We start from the raw sequence: 18,201 nt of genomic DNA on the forward strand, positions 1-18,201 counted from the left end.
ATGAGAACACTGACATGGCTACTTCTATCAAGATATCTAATTCCAGTCTGCCAAGGAGGTGGTTTTAATTCACAGTTTAAATTTGAAGAGAAAGCTTAGAATAGAATATCTAGGATGCTATAGGGCCATACTTTCCTCCTGTGTTTGCGGACTGTTTCTAGGACAGAAAACAAGTCCCCAGCTGGAGGCAGACTGTTGCAATAGCAACTGATGTTAACTGCAAAGAATGACAGGAACGAGCACAACGAACGCCTTTACACTTATTGCTAACTCCACAGAACTAATTCTGGGCTTTAATTTTATTGCAGCCAGCAAATATCAAAACACTGATATACAAATATGCTGTGAAGATGGAATGAAATTAAATCCCATGAAGTTTTCTTGTGCAAAGAGGCTAACAAAGGTGGCTGGCTCCCCTGAATGCAGACGTGCCTTCCAGGACTGCTGTGAAAAAGCCACAGCCCTCAGAAAGCAGGCGAAGCAGGCGAAGCAGATGATCCGAGTGGGCTTGGCACGACGTAAAGAACAGTGGCATGCAACTGTCCACAGAAAAATACCCTTCATATAGTGGCAAGGGAGGGCCAAGGGGCATTTAATGCTGTGGGTCTGGGGAGGAAGTTTTCACATCAACATTTCAGTGAGCCCCGGTGTAGTGCAGCACCCACGTGCCATTGCATCTTCAGAACTGTACACTGTGAAGGTGGGAGTGGGATGAGGTGACTTCTTGGGGTGAGAAAAGGCAGGAATTGCTTTAGCCACTGTTGAGCCCAGAACAGCCTTATGGAGGAGCTGTTGGTCCCTGCCCACAACCCAGGAGGCTGCAGACAGTGGGGCAGAGAAGTGGGTGGTTGCCTGCATTCAGGGCTCTGAGTGATTCCCAGATTCATGACTATTTTAGTAGTGGTACTACTGTTGTTACGCCCAAGTACCTCCAAAACACAACCTCGTGAGAAGAGGCCACTTCAGCCAGGGGCAATTTTGTCTTTCTTCCTTTCTTCTCCCCAAAGTTTATCTGATCACACAAGAGCTCGTGTTACAAAAAAAAATAATATATAAATGACCCTGTTCTGCGTGTAATTTCTGCTACCGTTTTTCTTAGAGTTCCCCTTTCATGCTCTTGTCTGTCACAGATATAAGACAGTGGTAACATCTTTGCTATGCATTACTAAAGGGGAATGTTTTCTTGTTTGGTAGTGTATAGTTATTTAACTTGGAAAGAATTATCCTGTTGTTCAATGACAATCTTTAGTCATCGCTCCTCTTTTTTCAGCATTTTTGATTTTTAATACACAAGATGAAACCCAAATGAAGTCTTTTCATTCAGAGTAGTTTTCATTCTGCTTTCACTTTGACAAACTGATTCCCTGCAAGTAGCCAAAAGTCAGTAGCCAAAAACTTCAGAATAGAAACCCCACTCTTTTTTTACAGACTATGATGACCATGAAGAAATGTTTGATGAAAGCTCTGTCAACTTGCGCAGTTATTTTCCCGAGAGCTGGTGGTGGAATTTTGAAGAAGTGAAAAAGCCCGGAAAACATAGGTAGTGCATTACTTCATTAGTTGAATATGTCTGAATTTGTAGAGTAAAATCTATGTAAGTACCAGCTTTATGTGTTATCTGATACAGAGGACTTCAGAATATTTGCAAGTACTTTGTCTCCACAAATGGGAATACTTTTTCCCTTACAATACTCAAACTTCAGCAAATTATAATGTTTATGTTTTATACATCCTTCCTAATACATTCTATTTTCTGTTTCTTAGTGTGGAAAACTTTGTTCCTGACTCTATAACTACCTGGGAAGTTCAAGCCATAAGCATATCTCCCCATAAAGGTACAAGTATTGGATATTTTATTGGGTTTCGTTGTACAGATAAATAAAAAATACGTATTTCTTTAAAACACAGATACAATATTATGCTGACATAGTGAGACAATTGTACTGAGGAACACAAAGTGTTCTGATCGTTACATTTACTCTTCTCTTTTATGTCTTACTAAAGCCCAGCTAGAATTTAAGGGATAGATACATATTTACAAAAACGACATGAAGTGGGCTCTGGAGGATGGATTTATACAATCAAACCTGTCTCTTATTCTTTCCAATCTATAAAACATCTCATTTTAGCTTCCACATGGCCAGGAAGCCACAAGAAAGGTAGCTTTTATTTTGATATTTTTGGGAGCAAGTTCTGGCCATCTCAGAGAACCACAAAGGTCTGTGGTCTCTAGAAAGTCAGAGGAGAGAAGAACAGAGGATTAGCAAGGGCTGGACACCAGAGACCCCAGGTTCCCAGGTGCTGCTCTCTGGGATCTCCTGGGGGTTGACCAGGACCATGCAGGAGGGATGAAGGGTCCGCCTGGTACAACTCACGCCCTTCAGAAAGGGAGGCTTATCCAGGAGTGCAGTGATGGCCATGGAGTTCAGTTAAAGAAACCAAGGAAAGGTCATTGTGTTTAAAAAATGGCCTTCGCAAGAAAGCTTGGTCACATTTCCCTCACAAAAGCTACACACACTCCTGCCAAATTTTACCTATCAAAAACCATGGCAGTGACTCCAGAGGGCAAGGCATCTGCCCCTGAGACAGATCTCTAGTACAGGTGAGTTGAAATGTTTTCTGCATGTGCCTGTGTCCCTCTCCCACTCTTGACCTTGGAGGAGCCCAAGCAATGAGTTTGATTAGACATTTAACTTTTTATCAGCTGATGTTAAGTGTGTAATTCTCAACTCTGTTTGTGTTTTTTGTTTTGCTTTTTTTTCTCATCCCAGGGTTTTGCATAGCTGAACCCCACACCTTTGCAGTTTTCAAAGACTTTTTTGTGTCCCTGAGATTACCATACTCAGTCAGACGACAAGAACAACTGGAAATAAAAGCAGTGATTTACAACTATCAGTCCACTGATTTTCAGGTAGTATTACCACCAACTGCTGTGCTATACACATCTATCTAGCTAGATGTATAGCTATGGAATAACTTAATGTAAGCAACCCAGCCACCTTGCAGTGCCCTCCTATAGCCCAGACATTGTGCTCCCATTTGGAAAGCGTCCCCAAGAACAGGATCAAGTTCTACCTGCTAATCAAACTTACTGCATAAAATAGATTTTATTTGCCATATTACACAGTCAAATTCCTTGTCTTTGGGTATGTCTTCTCCCCCTTCGTTGAAGCAACCAGCTACTTTTTTGCTGCCTGCCAATCTGGGCGACCGCAGATGGTACACAAGATCCAGAGGCAAATTACGAGCACATAATCCAATGTTAGCCACAAAATTCATTGTGCACATAAAGCAAAGGCACTTTTTGCCTGCAGGTGATACCTATCCAGCCCTGCATATGGCCACAGTTGTCACTGGACTTGGGGCCTCCATTATCCTCAGACTGACGTTGCTCTTTTTTTATCCCTTCCCATCTCTCAGCCAGATGAACCACATCTCCCTGTGGTTCAGGCATAGGCCAAAACTATACTGCAGATTCAGTGTAAAGAAGGGATACTAGCTGATTTACTTTCACAGCCTTAGTCAGCATAGGTGAATGTTAACAGACTGTAGGGTCATAGAACAATTTAGGCTGGAAGGGACCTCCAGAGGTCTCTAGTCCAACCTGCTGCTCAGTTAGAGCAGGTTGTTCAGGGCCTTGTGCAGTGAGATATTAAATATCTTTAAGGAAGGAGATTCCACAAACTCTTTGGACAATCTGTGCCAGTATTTCATCACTTCTTAGTGAAAAAGTTCTCCCATTTTATAAATGGAAAATAGAATTCAGGGGAGTGAAGTGAAAACCACTTTCTGTCTTTGCAAACTGCCTGCACTGCTCTTTCCTTTTTAAGCAAAAGCTAATCTCCTGTTATACTTGTTTCTCATTTCCCATTCTTATCCAGACATGGTGGACCTGGAATGTATTTCCTGTGCAGTGATGCACTAAGCCTGATCACAGGCATTGCTTTGTCCCTGCAGGTTACAGTGACAATGGACGCAGTAAGTGAGCTGTGCACTGCAGAGGCGACAGAGAAGGCTGTGCAGCAGAAGCTGGTGGCTAAAGGAAACTCTGCAACACCAGCCTACTTCTCGGTTGTCCCTCTGACTGTGGGAGAAATTCCAATTACTATTACTGTTTTTGACAGAGTTTCTGGGCACGGTGACAGCATTAGGAAGATCCTCAATGTTGTGGTAGGTATAACTAGTTGCGGGCAGACACTTCACGAATATGTGTTTCTCCTCAAACATACCTTCACTGTGTGTGGAGCTCTTGTGGAAGGAGTAAAATAATTGAAACAAAGCTGAAAGCAATCTCCGGAAACCTGTTTCTCAGCAAGGACTGAGCTATAGCATGGGGAAGAAATTTAACCCTGTAGTGGCTTGTGTGTAGTGTATATGGAAAGGATTGCTCCCTATGGCAAAAAAGTATCCTTCTAACCATGACATAGCAACCACTTCCTTCATGCAGTTAGTGCCCATCTTACAACCTTTAACTTCTAAGTTAACTGCTTCATCAATATTTATAAAAATTATTTTTTCCTTATGAAGCCAAAATGGAAGATGTCCATCTAGCAATATTTGAGAAGGCAATACTCTCTGCTGGTCATAAAGCTAAACCCCATTTTATTCTTTTTAGTTAATGGATCTTCAGTCTTAACAATTGCATAGGTAAAACACATGCAGGCGAAGATGTTGTATTGATTATTTAATACCTTAGTTCTCTTTCAAAATTAGGAAAAGGAGGAGCCTTTTAGAAAAGATTACTTTTCAAGAGTCAACATTGATTGGCACAGACCCATTACAGCACCCGAGTAACCCACTGAGGACTACTTTCAATCCAATGAAAAAGTGCAAAATATAAATGAATCTTTGCACCATTGATGTCAGGGAATAGCCATGTAGGTAAAGACAAAACATGGGATGCTGGGAATCTGCTGTTGTTACAGGCCATAACTTTTCTGGAGATAGACACAGTCTCGTCTCAGAGCTCAATGCTACACCAAAACACTAAAAGGGTCTGTAAGAATAGTCTTATTAAAATAGAAACTGTAGGAAGAGGGATGTGTGGAAATCAGAAAAAAAAATAATTTTAAGCTTTATCAACAAGATGAACTCAGAAATTGGTGGATTTCATAGTTGAGAGGTTTATAAAAGAGAGTCCCACTGTAAAATTGACTTGGACATCTTATAAAGCTGAGAACAAACTTTATTTAATTCCTCTATTTAAAGTTTAATTTTTCTGGGGTAGTCTTGGCTAAAAGAATTTCACCCAGGGAAATATGTCAATAATAACGAAAAAAAGTCAGTAGAGTTCATTGGCATTTCAGCTGGGAGACTGAAAATCGATTCGAAGCTTCAGTTTTACCTGGAGAGAAATCTCACTCCAAAATAACTTATTTCTGCCACCTGCTGGTCTAGTGCAAGGGCGGAGATCGCAGCTTCCATGCAGCTTAATTTCAGGTGAGAGCGCTTGCAAAACTTTTGACTTTTTTTTCCTCAATTGTACAGGCTGAAGGTGTTCTACAAAGAGAAGAAGAGACCATTTTTATTAACAGTGCCTGTAAGTTACACGACAGAACTAGATACAGATGAGGTTTGGGGTAGGGAGGGTGTGTGTGTAAAGCCTGATGTAAATATCTGATGGGTGATGTGAAATACTTCTTAATATATGAATGTTGCCTTGGTTGACCAGAACATGTCACAGATCTCTTCATCCAATACATAGCAATAGACTCTGGAAAGAAAAATAATTTAATTTTGAATGTTTAGAATGGCTTTGTATTACTTCTGAGTTTCAAGATAGCATTCTTTAAATATTAGGTAGGCATGTATTTCATTTGCTAAAGGGTCTTAAAGCCTCATTTCAAGTCAAAAAATATCGCTTATGATTGAAAATTAAATCAATTTAAGAAAAGTAAGCATATTTCTTTTCATAAATTTCCATTTAACCTTTCTGATTACATTTCTGCCATAATTGCCATCAAATGTGAGATGTTTAATGAAAAGCATGTTCTAAAATCACACTGGATTTTTTTTATGTTTAAAGGGTCTGGATGTAGATCTCTATTTACTATTTATTTGCAGTGAAGTCCCATACACTGGACCTGAACAGACCAGCTGATATGATACCAGGTTCTGATAGTCACGTGTTTGTTAGCCTGAAAGGTAAGTGTAATTTTCCGTCAATAACTTCTGAATAGGTGACAAGACATACACCCCTGTGTGCTGCTCACTCCTGGATGTCAAGTCTCCACTCACTCTATTTTTTTCTGCTATGACTCATATGCTCTGTGCTACATGCCCAGGTTATAAAACAAAACAGCCCCAAGGCTGATTCAATATCTTTCCTCTTTCTAATTACTACTTCGCACTTCTATTAGATATAATAGCTTTATAGGGTCAACCCTGCCTCACTGTGCCCAGGCTAACTTTATGGGAAGGCCAGAGAAGGAAGAGTTCACCTTCTCTAATAACTCCACATTGCATGTAAGTCTGTAGAAATCTGCTTTAGCCTTCATAAATAAGAATGTCAGACTCTGATATGTAAGTTCTGTTTTTCTAAAGAGAAGATATATACAATCTTATATTCATTTAATCAAATAGTTGTATACATATATATACTCAAGTATATGTATTTTTAAAAAATCTAGCAAGTACTGTTATTAATGATAAAAACATTTTTTTCACAGACAATGTAAACTAATGCATACTTAAAACAAAGCATTCCATTTGAAATCCCTCTTCTAAAGTATGGGGTTGCTTGAATTCATCAAATGAGAAAATTGTAGAGAGGAAAAAAAAACAAACCCCCCTGCACAAAATGTTTGGCACGATTAAGGCATGATCTTTTTGCCCTCTGTGGGAGGATTAGGTCTGGTTTGACAAGACTTTACCAGCCCAAACCTGAAGCACCGGTCTTTCCCCCTGTCCTTGCTTCCCTGCCTCCAGAGCCTCAGGACTCTTTCTTCTTCACTGCCCTAGCCTCCTTTCTGAAGCTTTCTCAGGGCTTGGCACCTCATCCTTGTTCTTCTCCAGCTTTACAAAGTCTTAAGAAGCTGAAAACAGTGTTTAATAATCAGAAGTATGAGGCCATGCTGGAATGTCAACCTATAGTTACTATCACCTTTCTTCACGTTATACTAACCAGCTTTAAATACGGTACATACTGTGGCTTGTGTTTTTACAACAGGGAATATTATGGACGAGTCTGTTGAAAATTGTCTTAGCCTCACTGGAGTTGAGAAACTTATTCAAGTGCCCACAGGCTGTGCAGAGCAAACAATGGTGAAAATGGCCCCTGCGGTCTACGCTATTGAGTACTTGGATGCCAGTGAGCAGTGGGTGAACTTTAATCCTGAACGGAAGCAGGAAGCCATTAACATGATTGAAAAAGGTATGCAGGAAAAAGAAAGAAAAAAAAGAAGAAAAAACCCAAAAAACAAAACCAAACCAAAACCAAAGACCAATCCACATGGTCTTTGTTATCCTTTTGCACTGCACACTAATCGTTGCTATTTGCCAAAGGAGCGAGTATTGTCTTGACACAGCCGTGCAGAAATGCCTCTGACAATCTGCAGACAGACAGAGAACTGGTGAGGAGGATTTAGGAGACTAATTGCTTACATCTGACATTGTACGGGACTGACATTCCCAGTTCACCCTCTCTCTTGCCTGATTTAGAAGCAGAAAGTAAAATCTGAGCTGATCAATGTTGCTCTTCAGAGTAAATGGGCAGCAAAGGCCAGTTGTTCATTTCCTCCTAACGCAGATATGCAAAGTAGAGTAATAATGTCCTAAAAATGCTTATTTCTCCTCATAGTTCCTAGACAGTGCTTAGGATGGCCAGCTGGGATGTAGACATCTCTGCTGGAGATGTCTGTAGTTGGCAAGAGGTGTATCACTAAGGAAACTCCCAATGGTAATCATGATATTGACACTCTCTCCTCCACATTCCTATATTCATTACATGAGCTAGAATGACTCCAACAGCCTTGGACCAACCCAGGGAGTGAGTTCCCTTAGGGAGAGGAGAGCTGCGAGGCTGCTTCTTAAAAAGCCCACTCCAAGATGTGGCCCAAACCTGGCGTTAGATGTCCAGCAAAGCCAGTGCTGCAGCACAGAAGTGGAGGTGGTCCAGCTCACAGGCACTAACACAGAGCCCAAGAGTTACCAGTGCTGTAGCAGGCGCAGCTGACCTTTCTGACTGTAGTGGTGTGTGCATGGCGTAAAGCAATGTAATGCACCTGTCTTCACGATTGTCAGACAACGTGACACACATTTCCTCAGTGAACAGTAAGGGTATAAATATTTAAAACATGCTACCAGTTGCTGAATTGGAAGTCTTTGCCTATTTGTCTAAAATTGCCTCAAGTGACATGAGATCCTGCTGACAAGTATTTGGTGTTATCAGCAGCATTTAGTGCCTGTATTATGCTTTTATCAATTCTTATCGAAGTTCACCAGGATAGAAAATGAGTTGTGTGGCTATGGTATAGACTTTGTCAAGATAATAGCAGTCAAGTACAGAGGCCACAACTCATGATTTCTAAGCCTATGTCTGACCGAAGAGATACGGTCTTGTATATTTTTTGATTCCATGCACCATAAAGTCAATGGTTTGAAAAGTTGTCAGCAATGGGAAATACCTTTCCCAAGATTCATTATACAGAAAATGCTTTGTAACTAGATACCCGCAGTTTTCAGGTTATTGTCATGGCTCAATTAAGTCAAACAAGACAGATTGCCTTCTAAGCCTAGTGCTTTTTCTGTGCCAAAAGCCTGCTGACCCAGTCACTTCCTCCTGAATGTACCCATCAACGCCTCCATCTACTCTTCCACTAGTCAATACCAAACATGTACACGTTAATACAAGTGATGTATGAAAATGCCCAAGAAATATGTGTATTCTCTGAACAGTTATGTGCTGTCCCATTCACACAGGTTATACTAGACTGCTTGAGTTTCAGAAGGTGGATGGTTCCTATGGAGCATTTAAAAAAACCCCTAGTAGCGTATGGTAAGTGTATATTTCACACTTCTGATTTTTGTTTAGGTTTTTTGTTTGTTTGTTTATTTGTTTCTCAGATACCTCTAGTTCATTTGATGCATCAGGAGTTTTTTTTGGGGAGATGGATTTTCAAAATCTGGTGGGTATGGTGTTGCCTATGTGATTTTGTCATGGATGTCAGCCATGTAAGTCTCTGAGCACGTTTAGTCCTTGATGAAGGAGATTTATAGCGGGCCACTGATTGTTTTGCATTTGCCACAGAGTAGAAATGTTAATGCTGATGTTGAATGATGTCTCACTAATTCCAGTGCACTGTATTGAATATGAATCCATGTACAAAATTAGTATGTTTCTTTTCCTGTCAATATACTCTTCTATAAATATATGCCAGCACAAGTTTGGATTTTTTTTTTTTTTTTTTTGTGCAGGTTAACTGCATTTGTTGTTAAGGTACTCACAAGGAGCAGAGAATACATTAGTATCCAAGACAGTCACATACGCAATTCAATTTCCTACTTGATTAATCAACAGCAGGCAGATGATTCGTTCCATGACTATCACCCAGTATTTGACAGGAAAATGCAGGTAGGTCATCTGTATTTAGAAGAATCTTTTGCACATTTAGGGCTCCTAGGGATTGGAAGGAATATCGTGAGTTGTTGAGTACCAAGAAATGTATGTAAAGAAAAGAAATCTGTGTTGTAAAATGAATTTGTTAAAAGGTCTGTTAAGGTCAGAGATGCATAGTTAGCACTTGACCACCTTCATCTTTTCACCCAGTCTTAGATAACTTTGCAGCTGACCTATGCCTCTAGAGCACTTGGAGAATTAATTCTGAGTGATCTTATACAAAAAAAAAAGTATTAATTTTATTAATGATCTTTATCAAATCACTAGTGAGGCTTTTACCCTAAGAAGCAGCTCAAGAACCGGCCAAAAAAGTTTTCTGACCTGTGTTCATTCTGAGATACTTCTATTTCACATTTGCTTCAGGAGCTGTGCGTGATAACTTTGTACAGAGACTTCAGTCTTCACAAGCAAACAACCTAGCTTCTCCTAATGATAAACATTTGGGGCTGAGTGAAGGAGAAAGTTGTTATCAGAGGTTGTTGATGATCCTAAGGTTATTGTTAAAGTAGAGCATGAGCCAAAAAAAAAAAAAAATCACAAAGAAGAATAGGAATGAAAATGCAGACCTTCAGGGAAAAAAGCTGAGTACACTTTGTAGTTTAGTTTATCAAGATGAGGAATAAGAACTTATCTAGTAATGGTTTATAAATACCTTTACAGGAGAAAAGTTCTATGTGCTAGAGGGCTCTTTAGACTATAGGGAGTAGCAGAGAAACAAAAGAACCAATCTACTAGCACTTGGAAATTGAAGCTATGAATATTCTAATGAGAAACCGTAGGTTTTTAACTATAAGTTAATAGAACTAAATATTTGATTACCAGCTGAAGGATGTAGTGGTTTCCTAATCTCTTAACATAGTATGATGCAAACTGCCATTGTAGAAGATATACTTTAGGTGGACGCAAGTTAGTGAGCAAAATTAAGGGTAAAACTACATAGTCTGTGGTCAGATGAAGGTCCTTGACTTCATGAAAAGTAATTTTCTAAACTTATTCATAGGAATATACATGTACATTTAACTTTTCCTTTTCATGTTTAATCTTTCAGGGTGGCATTGGGTTAGCAGAAGAGGATTTGGCTTTGACAGCTTTTGTAACGATAGCACTGCAACAGACTTTACAGGTCTACAAGTCACCTGATGTGGTAGGAAGCCTGTCTATCTTTAAGTCTAAAGGCTATTACATGATGGCATGTCCACCCTATTATCTGCAAGTACTGCAAAGGAGGAGGTAAAAGTCTGTTTATATTTGTGGTGGATAGGAAAAGATGCCACGGCCTAATGTATGACAAGGTGTTTCAGGCTATGCAGTCTATCATCAATGGCTTTAATCACTAAGCAAAAATTATTTAAAAATGTCTCTCTACTCACTACAGTGAAGTATTCTAATTTCCTAGTACTACAGTGGTAACAGTTAATAGGACTGACTGACCTTTTCACATGGATCCATTCTGTTTTCACAGGTACAAGCGATTAGAGGAGCAGTGGCTTACATGAAAAAACAACTCTCAAGAAATACCAACTGTTATTCTATAGCCATCACTGCTTATAGTCTGACGCTTGTGCAATCTGATAGTGAAGAAGCCCGGTTTGCAAAAGAAAAATTAAGAGGCTGTTCTATTTTTGATGCAGGTACTGGTAACCATTTTTCCAAATTCAGTTAGAAGGCACTTTGCCTAATTGAAGCACTTTGAGCACTCTTATATGAACAAAACAAATTCAAGTAAATTATGACAATTTAATTTTATAGAAGCATATCTGTATATGTGCAATGTACTTAATTATTTAAATTAAGTAAATATTTTAATGCTGAAAATTTAATATATAATTTGGTTAATTAATATCTAATTAATTATTATCACTATAAAGTAACAGCTTTGTGGAGTTTGGATCGTGATCTTATCAGCTGTTAGAATTGGAACAAAACTATGGTAAATAGCCATTTAACTTCTTTGCTTCCCTTGCTGCCTACCAAAGTTTCCACATCCCTAAAGTGCATTAAAAATAAAAAGTCCAAGCTAGCTGAGAAAGAAACTTTTGATGGGTAAATAGGAACGAACAACTACATATGGGAGTAGTCCAGGCTGGTTTTGTGATCAAGAGGGAAGGTGCCTTTTCCAGCCCACCTGCTTTCAAAGCCCCCTGCCAGTTCCAAGTGCTTTGTTCCAGCTCCACATCAATCACATCTTTCCCCCAACCCAGTGTGTGGCCATGGTCAATGCTAAGTCAGCTGGTTGTGTGGCTGCACTGCCACATTATTAATTTCTCCCGATTTGTTTGATAAATAAGTTATAGGTTAATAGCCATAGTTTAAGCATAGAGAATATGCTTCTCCTTAATCATGGCTGAACTTATAGGCATAATTAATACTTTTCTCTCTTGGGGACCACCAGGCACAATGATACCACTCCATCAGATGGACATGGCTGTGCAATGGGATCATTAGACTACGATGGTTGTATAAGTCAAAATTGAAAATTGTGGTTTTCATTTTCCATTATCTCTGCTTCCCAACTGATTTGTTGCTCTCATGACAACATCTGTGTCTTGTGGTTCCTCAGCACTATGACATGAAATATCTACTGTGTAGAACAATAGTCTTTTTTGGAAAATGTCTTTACCAAGGGGATTCAAGACTGAGTTATTCTTGCAGCAAAGCAGCAGCGCTCCTGGGGAAATGGCAACAATGCAGTCTCAGTGGAAACCACTGCTTATGCATTGCTTCAAACTTTGCTCCTGGAAGACATAGAGTACGCAAGGCCAATTGCTACATGGCTGACAGAAAAAAGGAACTACGGTGGAGGATACTGCTCTACACAGGTGCCTGACCAACAGTCTGGGTAGAGCTTCAGGGGGAGGGAAGAAAATGGAAACCCCATAAAAGCTTACTACTTCAGATTTGAAAGCATCAGAACAGTTAATGTTGAACTTCTGCGATGTAAGAAGCACTAAAGATTTTGGCTCATTAATGAAAAATGTGCCCAAATAAAATGGTTATAAGCCAGCAAGGATTGTTTGTGTTTATGAAAACTTATTATAATCGAAGGTCAGAGCTGCAGTGGTTTTAGGATTTTAATGCTAAAAGAAGCTGGGAAATTAATGGAATAGTCCATACAGTTAGGAATAGGCAGATACAGGAGAACTACAAAGCAGCAAAAAAAGATAAAACTGAAGAATAGCTCCAGGTGACCGATCATGTCATCTTACATATTGTTGAAATATCCTGTCATAATTGTTAGGTTTTTTGTATTTCTTTCTCACCTAGGACACAGTGGTGGCCTTGGAAGCTCTGTCAGCCTATAGCATACAGACATTGAACACTGCTTCCACAAACCTGACTGTACAACTGGGAACACCTGGAAGACAAAAAGACTTCAGTATTACTCTGACTGGTACTGATGACGCGGTTCAGAAGCAGCTAGAGGTACACAACCATCCATTGTTTCAGGCTTTGTTTCTTCAAACAGGACAAACATTGCATCATCCGGCCAAGGTTTTCTCATGTTAACCAAACATGACGTAGCTGGTTTATAGTATTTTTCTAATAATTTAATCTCTAAAACAAAATAATCTTTTTAAAGAAAAAAAAAAAAAAACCACAACAGATGCTTAGCAGTACACTTTAGAGGTGCTTTTGTGCCTCTTCAGGGACTTTGGTGACAGGAGTCTCCCCCAGTAGTGAATAACAGCCAGGACCCCGAATCTTGCTAAGGAATTAGAAAGAAGGGAAATATTTCCCAGTGTGTTTGGGACCTGTGAAAATGTCAAGTCCAAACTGCAGAGGAGAGAGTGAAGTTGGGAAAATATGTATCCTGGGCCCCAGAATGGCAGAGTAAGATGCACCAGCCCAGCACATTAAAAGTCTTCTGAGACCTGAGGTTTTGTAACTCCTCCCGTAGCTAAAGGTTTTCCCTACCCCAGTTCGGAGAGGTAAAGGCACAGAATACTGTCAAGATCACAGGAAAACAATAAATCAAATGCTGAGCAAAGACTAAATCTCTTTTTCTTTCCCTCCCCCTCCTTGGTTTCCAGTTTGAACTTGGAAGAAAACTTGAAGTGTCTGTACACGGCAGAGGAAATGGGACAATGAGTGTAAGCTATAAATCAGAAAATCAGAGTCCAACTGGACTTTTTTTAATCCTTTTTTGAAAACAGTGAGAAATCATTTACCATGCCTTCATCCTTTGTGTTCCTACCCCCAGATTTCTGAAATTTGAGGCCTACAGACTGCCCTGGTGGGTAGTCAATTTTTCCTGGGTTTAACTTTAAGTCCATGAAATGTCAGTGCTGATAGAAGCAGCTGGAGTTTGTAAGACTGCTTTGTGGTTGGGAATGGAGAGTTACCTCTAAGGTCCCTCACCATTTATGATTTGCACATGGGACTTCTCCTGCTTGTACCCATGACCCCTATGCAACTGGAGTTTGTGCCTCTGGGAGACCGGTGTTGCTCTCCACACACTCATGTGCCATCAGCATTTGCTGAATTCCTGTATGTATAAATCCCTTGTCATTTAAATGATGGTTTCAGTAGTTTGCCGTTTGTGTGCTCATCTTAGATATTGAAAGTGTACCAGTCTTCTGAGCTGAAGAACAACATGTGCAATGATTTGACTTTGACGGTGGAAATGGAAGGGAGCATTAAGTATGCCGGTGAGTGAGAAGGGAAGTGGCTGGGTCTCAAAGGTGGCAGGTTTGGCCAGCTGCTAATGATACTTAATGGCTTTCCAGCCTTGGAAAGCGGGAATAGATGAATGAAACAAGGCAAGAGAGAGGCCTTTGAACTCTGCCCAGCTATTGTTTCATTCAGCTCATTAATATTTTTGAATAGTTTAATGACTATTCAAGTGACTGTAGGTACAGCGGGTACCTAACAGATACACAGGTACCATTAGTAACTCTGTTACTGGAGAGCAAGGTAAACTCCCTTCACGGTGTTCCTGGCTGCCATAAGGGGAAAGCCCAGCTCAATTACCTGGCTAATAAGGGACCTACTATGTGTCCTTAAAAATTCTTTGGGACAGATCTGCCACAGGTTTTTCATGCGAGCGAGACTGTGTTTTCCATCCCCCAAAGTGTGCATTCATCACCCTCTCTGCTGATGTCTGTTTGAATACCCAACTTTTGGAAGCAGGGATTGTCCTTTACATATTTATGCACAGCCTAAACCCCATTCTTAGCTAGATCTGTTGGTTGTTCTTACTATAATTAACTCTAAAATGTTAACTCTGAATGAATTAGAAATACTGCAGTGGTGTACCACAAACTTTCATAAAATCCATAGATGGCATGACTACCCACTGGTACTTACCAACATACAAAAAAAAGATAAATTCCCAAATTTACAAATGAGGGTAAAATGCCAAATTACCAAGTCCTCAGTCAAATCTGTGCATGGCTGATCATGTCTGTCATCTCCAGAAGCTGCATACTCTGACGAAATCGATGATTATGAGGAGATAATTGCTGCAGAAAAAAGCACATTTGAGCCACTGTCTGAAATAGAGTGGTTTGATATCCACAGCAGAAGGAAAAGGGATGTGGTCTCTCCCAATAAAGCAGAATTGCTGCAGTACAAAGTCTGTGTCAGGTAAGTCTGCAAGATCAGCTCTTCACTAGAAAATGCATTCTTTTTTGTTTGTAATTCTTCTCGGCCACCTTCCTTATATCCACAAGGTTGGCACACAGCCTGGTGATCTTCTCTGAGTATGCATACACTGTAAGCCTGCGAGCTCTGTACCATGGCAAGAGAAAAGGTTTCCACAGAATGTATTAGGTTTAGGTGGTTCGCACAGACCTCATACAGCTATTGCACATTCTGCCCCATCAAACTCTGGGCAGACTCTGAAGCACCTGGATGGCTAATGCTTTGAAAGGAGTCTTTCATTAAAGAAAGTAAATACAATTGGAACACAGTAACAACACATTTAGAGTTTCATTGCTTACTGGAGATACGCTATTACTTTCTTCATAGTCATGTTCTGGCCTCATAAAAAAGAAAAAAGTCTACTACTCTTGTGGGGAAGAGAGGAGGCAGAAGGGACATCTTGTTGTGATGATCAAGAAGCAGGCAAGGGTAGAGCTAGTGAGAAAGAAATCCTCCCATGCAGAATAATGCTGAAACTGCTTGTGCTCTCTTTCACAATCTGGCAAGGGTTGCAGATGCACAAAGTGGTGGCTGCCCAGAGTTCTCCTTCTAGAAAGGTGCTGGGTGGCAGAGGCAGGTCATGCTCCCCAACAGAATTTAGCCTTCCCACTGACTTCTGACAAAGCCTCCGAGGCAGTGGTCTTTATCCCCACTCCCAGGCAGCAGCATGAACAATAGCAGGGGAGGGCTGGAGCTACCCTAACTCCCAGATTTCACTCCCCCTAGTCAAACATGTATTCTGTGAATTGTGTGCTGGCTGAAGCACCATTTTCCCCACTAATTGCTCTGTAACATTTATCAACTATCATATCCACTGTTCTGCAGAATATTGCTGAGCGTTAGGGTGAAGTTTAAACAATAATGTGAGAAGCTCGCTTTCTTGTAGTTAAGACACAGGAGAAAAACTGAAGGTACTGCCTACATCATCATACTTCTTTCCCGCACCATGGTACCTCCCTTATGGGTAAAGGAGGGTGTCAAATTAAAAATTTCTGAAGTATCACTAAGTGTATGCAGAATATCTTATGGCAAGCCACCCTATGTGAGTGCAGAACAACTTCATTTTCCAGCAATGACACAACTACCTGATTTTTGAGAAGGTAGAAGCAGAAAAGACTGGAAGTCCAAAATATATGGCTAATAATGGATAGTTAGAGCAATGAGGACTTTTGTCTTGGACAGCAAAGGTGATGTAAACTTGACTTTCTCCATGAAGAATTTAGATGATAAACTCATTTCCTGTCTCCACTCTCCAGGTAATACAGAACAGACGCTTTGTCAGTGCTGTTTACCTTCCCTATCTTCAACAGGTTTTTTATGGTGGAATGAACTGCCCTTTGAAGGTCATTGCTTCTGCCTATAAAGCAAGCCTAGATGACAAGCTCAGGCAAGACAGCTGGGGTTTGGATCACCATTTGACTAGTTTAGATTACTAATTTTGCCTCATGATTCTTAATGAGGTTAGCAGCCAATTTTGAAATTAAAATCCGCTTTGTTAAGTTAAATGGAGCGGAATGTTTTGTTTCACCATTAGCAAGCCTGAAGAGCCAAACTTTTCAAAGCAAGCTGGCAGTTCAGTGCAGATGTTCACTGCTGACGGTCTCCCCTATAAAGGTCCACAGGTTCCAATGCACCAAAGATGTCCCTGGTTGATCTCACTCTGCTGAGTGGCTTGGAGCCTGACACAAAGGAACTCGATCAGGTTAGAAACCCACTTTTCTGTGTAATCTTTTATAGCCTTTTCTATAGAAAATTTGTCTTTTGAAATCTTTCCAAAGTCTACAGAATAAAAAAGAGAAAACATATTTTGGATAAATATATTTTCATTATTCTTGTTCTGATAAAATATTTGCTGACTATATACAAGAAATGGAAAGCTTGTGGTGAACAGAGCTTAGCCTTCTTAGTCTCTTGTAACAGAAATCAGGGCAAGGCTCAGCACGGCACTTAAATCCGTGCCTGCCCTTAATACATGTTGCTATCCCCACTGGCACTGTTGTCTTGCAACATGCCGGGACAGTGTCCCCTGTGCTTGCAGGGGGGAAGGCAAGCACATCTTTCAGAGGTAGTTGCTGGCAGGGCACCATGACAAGGAGATGGGTCGCACCTCTCTGCAAAGGTGGCTACAGAGTTTTGGGTTCTGGAACCTGCTTAGCTGGGGGAGGTTTGCCCAGGTTGATGCTCTCAGGGACTGTCTGCTTTAGGCAAGAAGAAAGAGGCCAGAACAAAGCAAACAGCTGAACAAAGTAAATGAGAATATAGAGGGTGGTAACAAAGGTGTTCCTGTTCGGCTAGGGTTTTGTTCTGATTTTTTTTTGTTTGCTTTCCTGCAGTTGGTGATGTCTTCAGACCAGTACATTGAGCACTATGAGTACAAGAAAGGAAGGGTTTTGCTCTATTTTGGTGAGGTAAGTGAACCCAACCATTTTTCCAGTCTCTGTCATTTCAGACAGCATATATAGACTTCCTTTTAAACCTAGTCATAGTTTTTCACACTCAGTTGCCTTCCTGTGATTTATGTCATATGTTGTTGAACACCTCAGATGAAAGAGGGCAGAGGGGAAGAAGGGAAACATGCACCTTCATCCTCGACCTTTCTGAGTTCCAGGAGATGTATTCCATGTTTGGGCTTTGGCTCCCCCCTAAAAAGAGAAATCCTCTCTAGCCAGAAGATGTTTTTCATCCAAGATTAACAAAATGTTAACTGCTGGTCCTGTAAATTCCACATGGACACCTTGTATGTGAAGTTCAGTATTTCTGAACCAAGATCCATATAGGGACAAACAAATGTAAACATTGAAACCCCTAGTTTCTTTGTGCATTTCCCCATATTTTGTATAATGACTGCACCCTACACCCACCCGAGTTGCTTCACCTCCACAGGCAAAGCAGGAGTGTCCCTGTGGAAAGCACACATAGGGCAATGACTTTTTAAAATATAA

At 40.4% G+C, this 18,201-nt stretch overlaps 1 protein-coding gene across 1 annotated transcript in view; it reads left to right on the top strand.

Moving 5' to 3' along the window:
- Positions 1 to 18,201, top strand: part of LOC102048743 (complement C4) — a 46,520-nt gene that overhangs the window by 20,285 nt on the left and 8,034 nt on the right. The window contains exons 17-35 of the mRNA XM_005446497.3: positions 309 to 518; positions 1,429 to 1,540; positions 1,765 to 1,835; positions 2,772 to 2,911; positions 3,958 to 4,170; positions 5,488 to 5,539; positions 6,064 to 6,144; positions 7,169 to 7,372; positions 8,920 to 8,995; positions 9,415 to 9,571; positions 10,665 to 10,760; positions 11,079 to 11,247; positions 12,269 to 12,435; positions 12,881 to 13,039; positions 13,648 to 13,707; positions 14,172 to 14,265; positions 15,034 to 15,202; positions 16,874 to 16,961; positions 17,593 to 17,667. Of these exons, the coding sequence (XP_005446554.1) occupies positions 309 to 518; positions 1,429 to 1,540; positions 1,765 to 1,835; positions 2,772 to 2,911; positions 3,958 to 4,170; positions 5,488 to 5,539; positions 6,064 to 6,144; positions 7,169 to 7,372; positions 8,920 to 8,995; positions 9,415 to 9,571; positions 10,665 to 10,760; positions 11,079 to 11,247; positions 12,269 to 12,435; positions 12,881 to 13,039; positions 13,648 to 13,707; positions 14,172 to 14,265; positions 15,034 to 15,202; positions 16,874 to 16,961; positions 17,593 to 17,667 (2,393 nt within the window). The remainder of the gene's footprint in view (positions 1 to 308; positions 519 to 1,428; positions 1,541 to 1,764; positions 1,836 to 2,771; positions 2,912 to 3,957; positions 4,171 to 5,487; positions 5,540 to 6,063; positions 6,145 to 7,168; positions 7,373 to 8,919; positions 8,996 to 9,414; positions 9,572 to 10,664; positions 10,761 to 11,078; positions 11,248 to 12,268; positions 12,436 to 12,880; positions 13,040 to 13,647; positions 13,708 to 14,171; positions 14,266 to 15,033; positions 15,203 to 16,873; positions 16,962 to 17,592; positions 17,668 to 18,201) is intronic.

Source organism: Falco cherrug, chromosome 2, assembly GCF_023634085.1.
Source record: "Falco cherrug isolate bFalChe1 chromosome 2, bFalChe1.pri, whole genome shotgun sequence".
Classification (NCBI taxonomy): Eukaryota; Metazoa; Chordata; class Aves; order Falconiformes; family Falconidae; genus Falco; species Falco cherrug.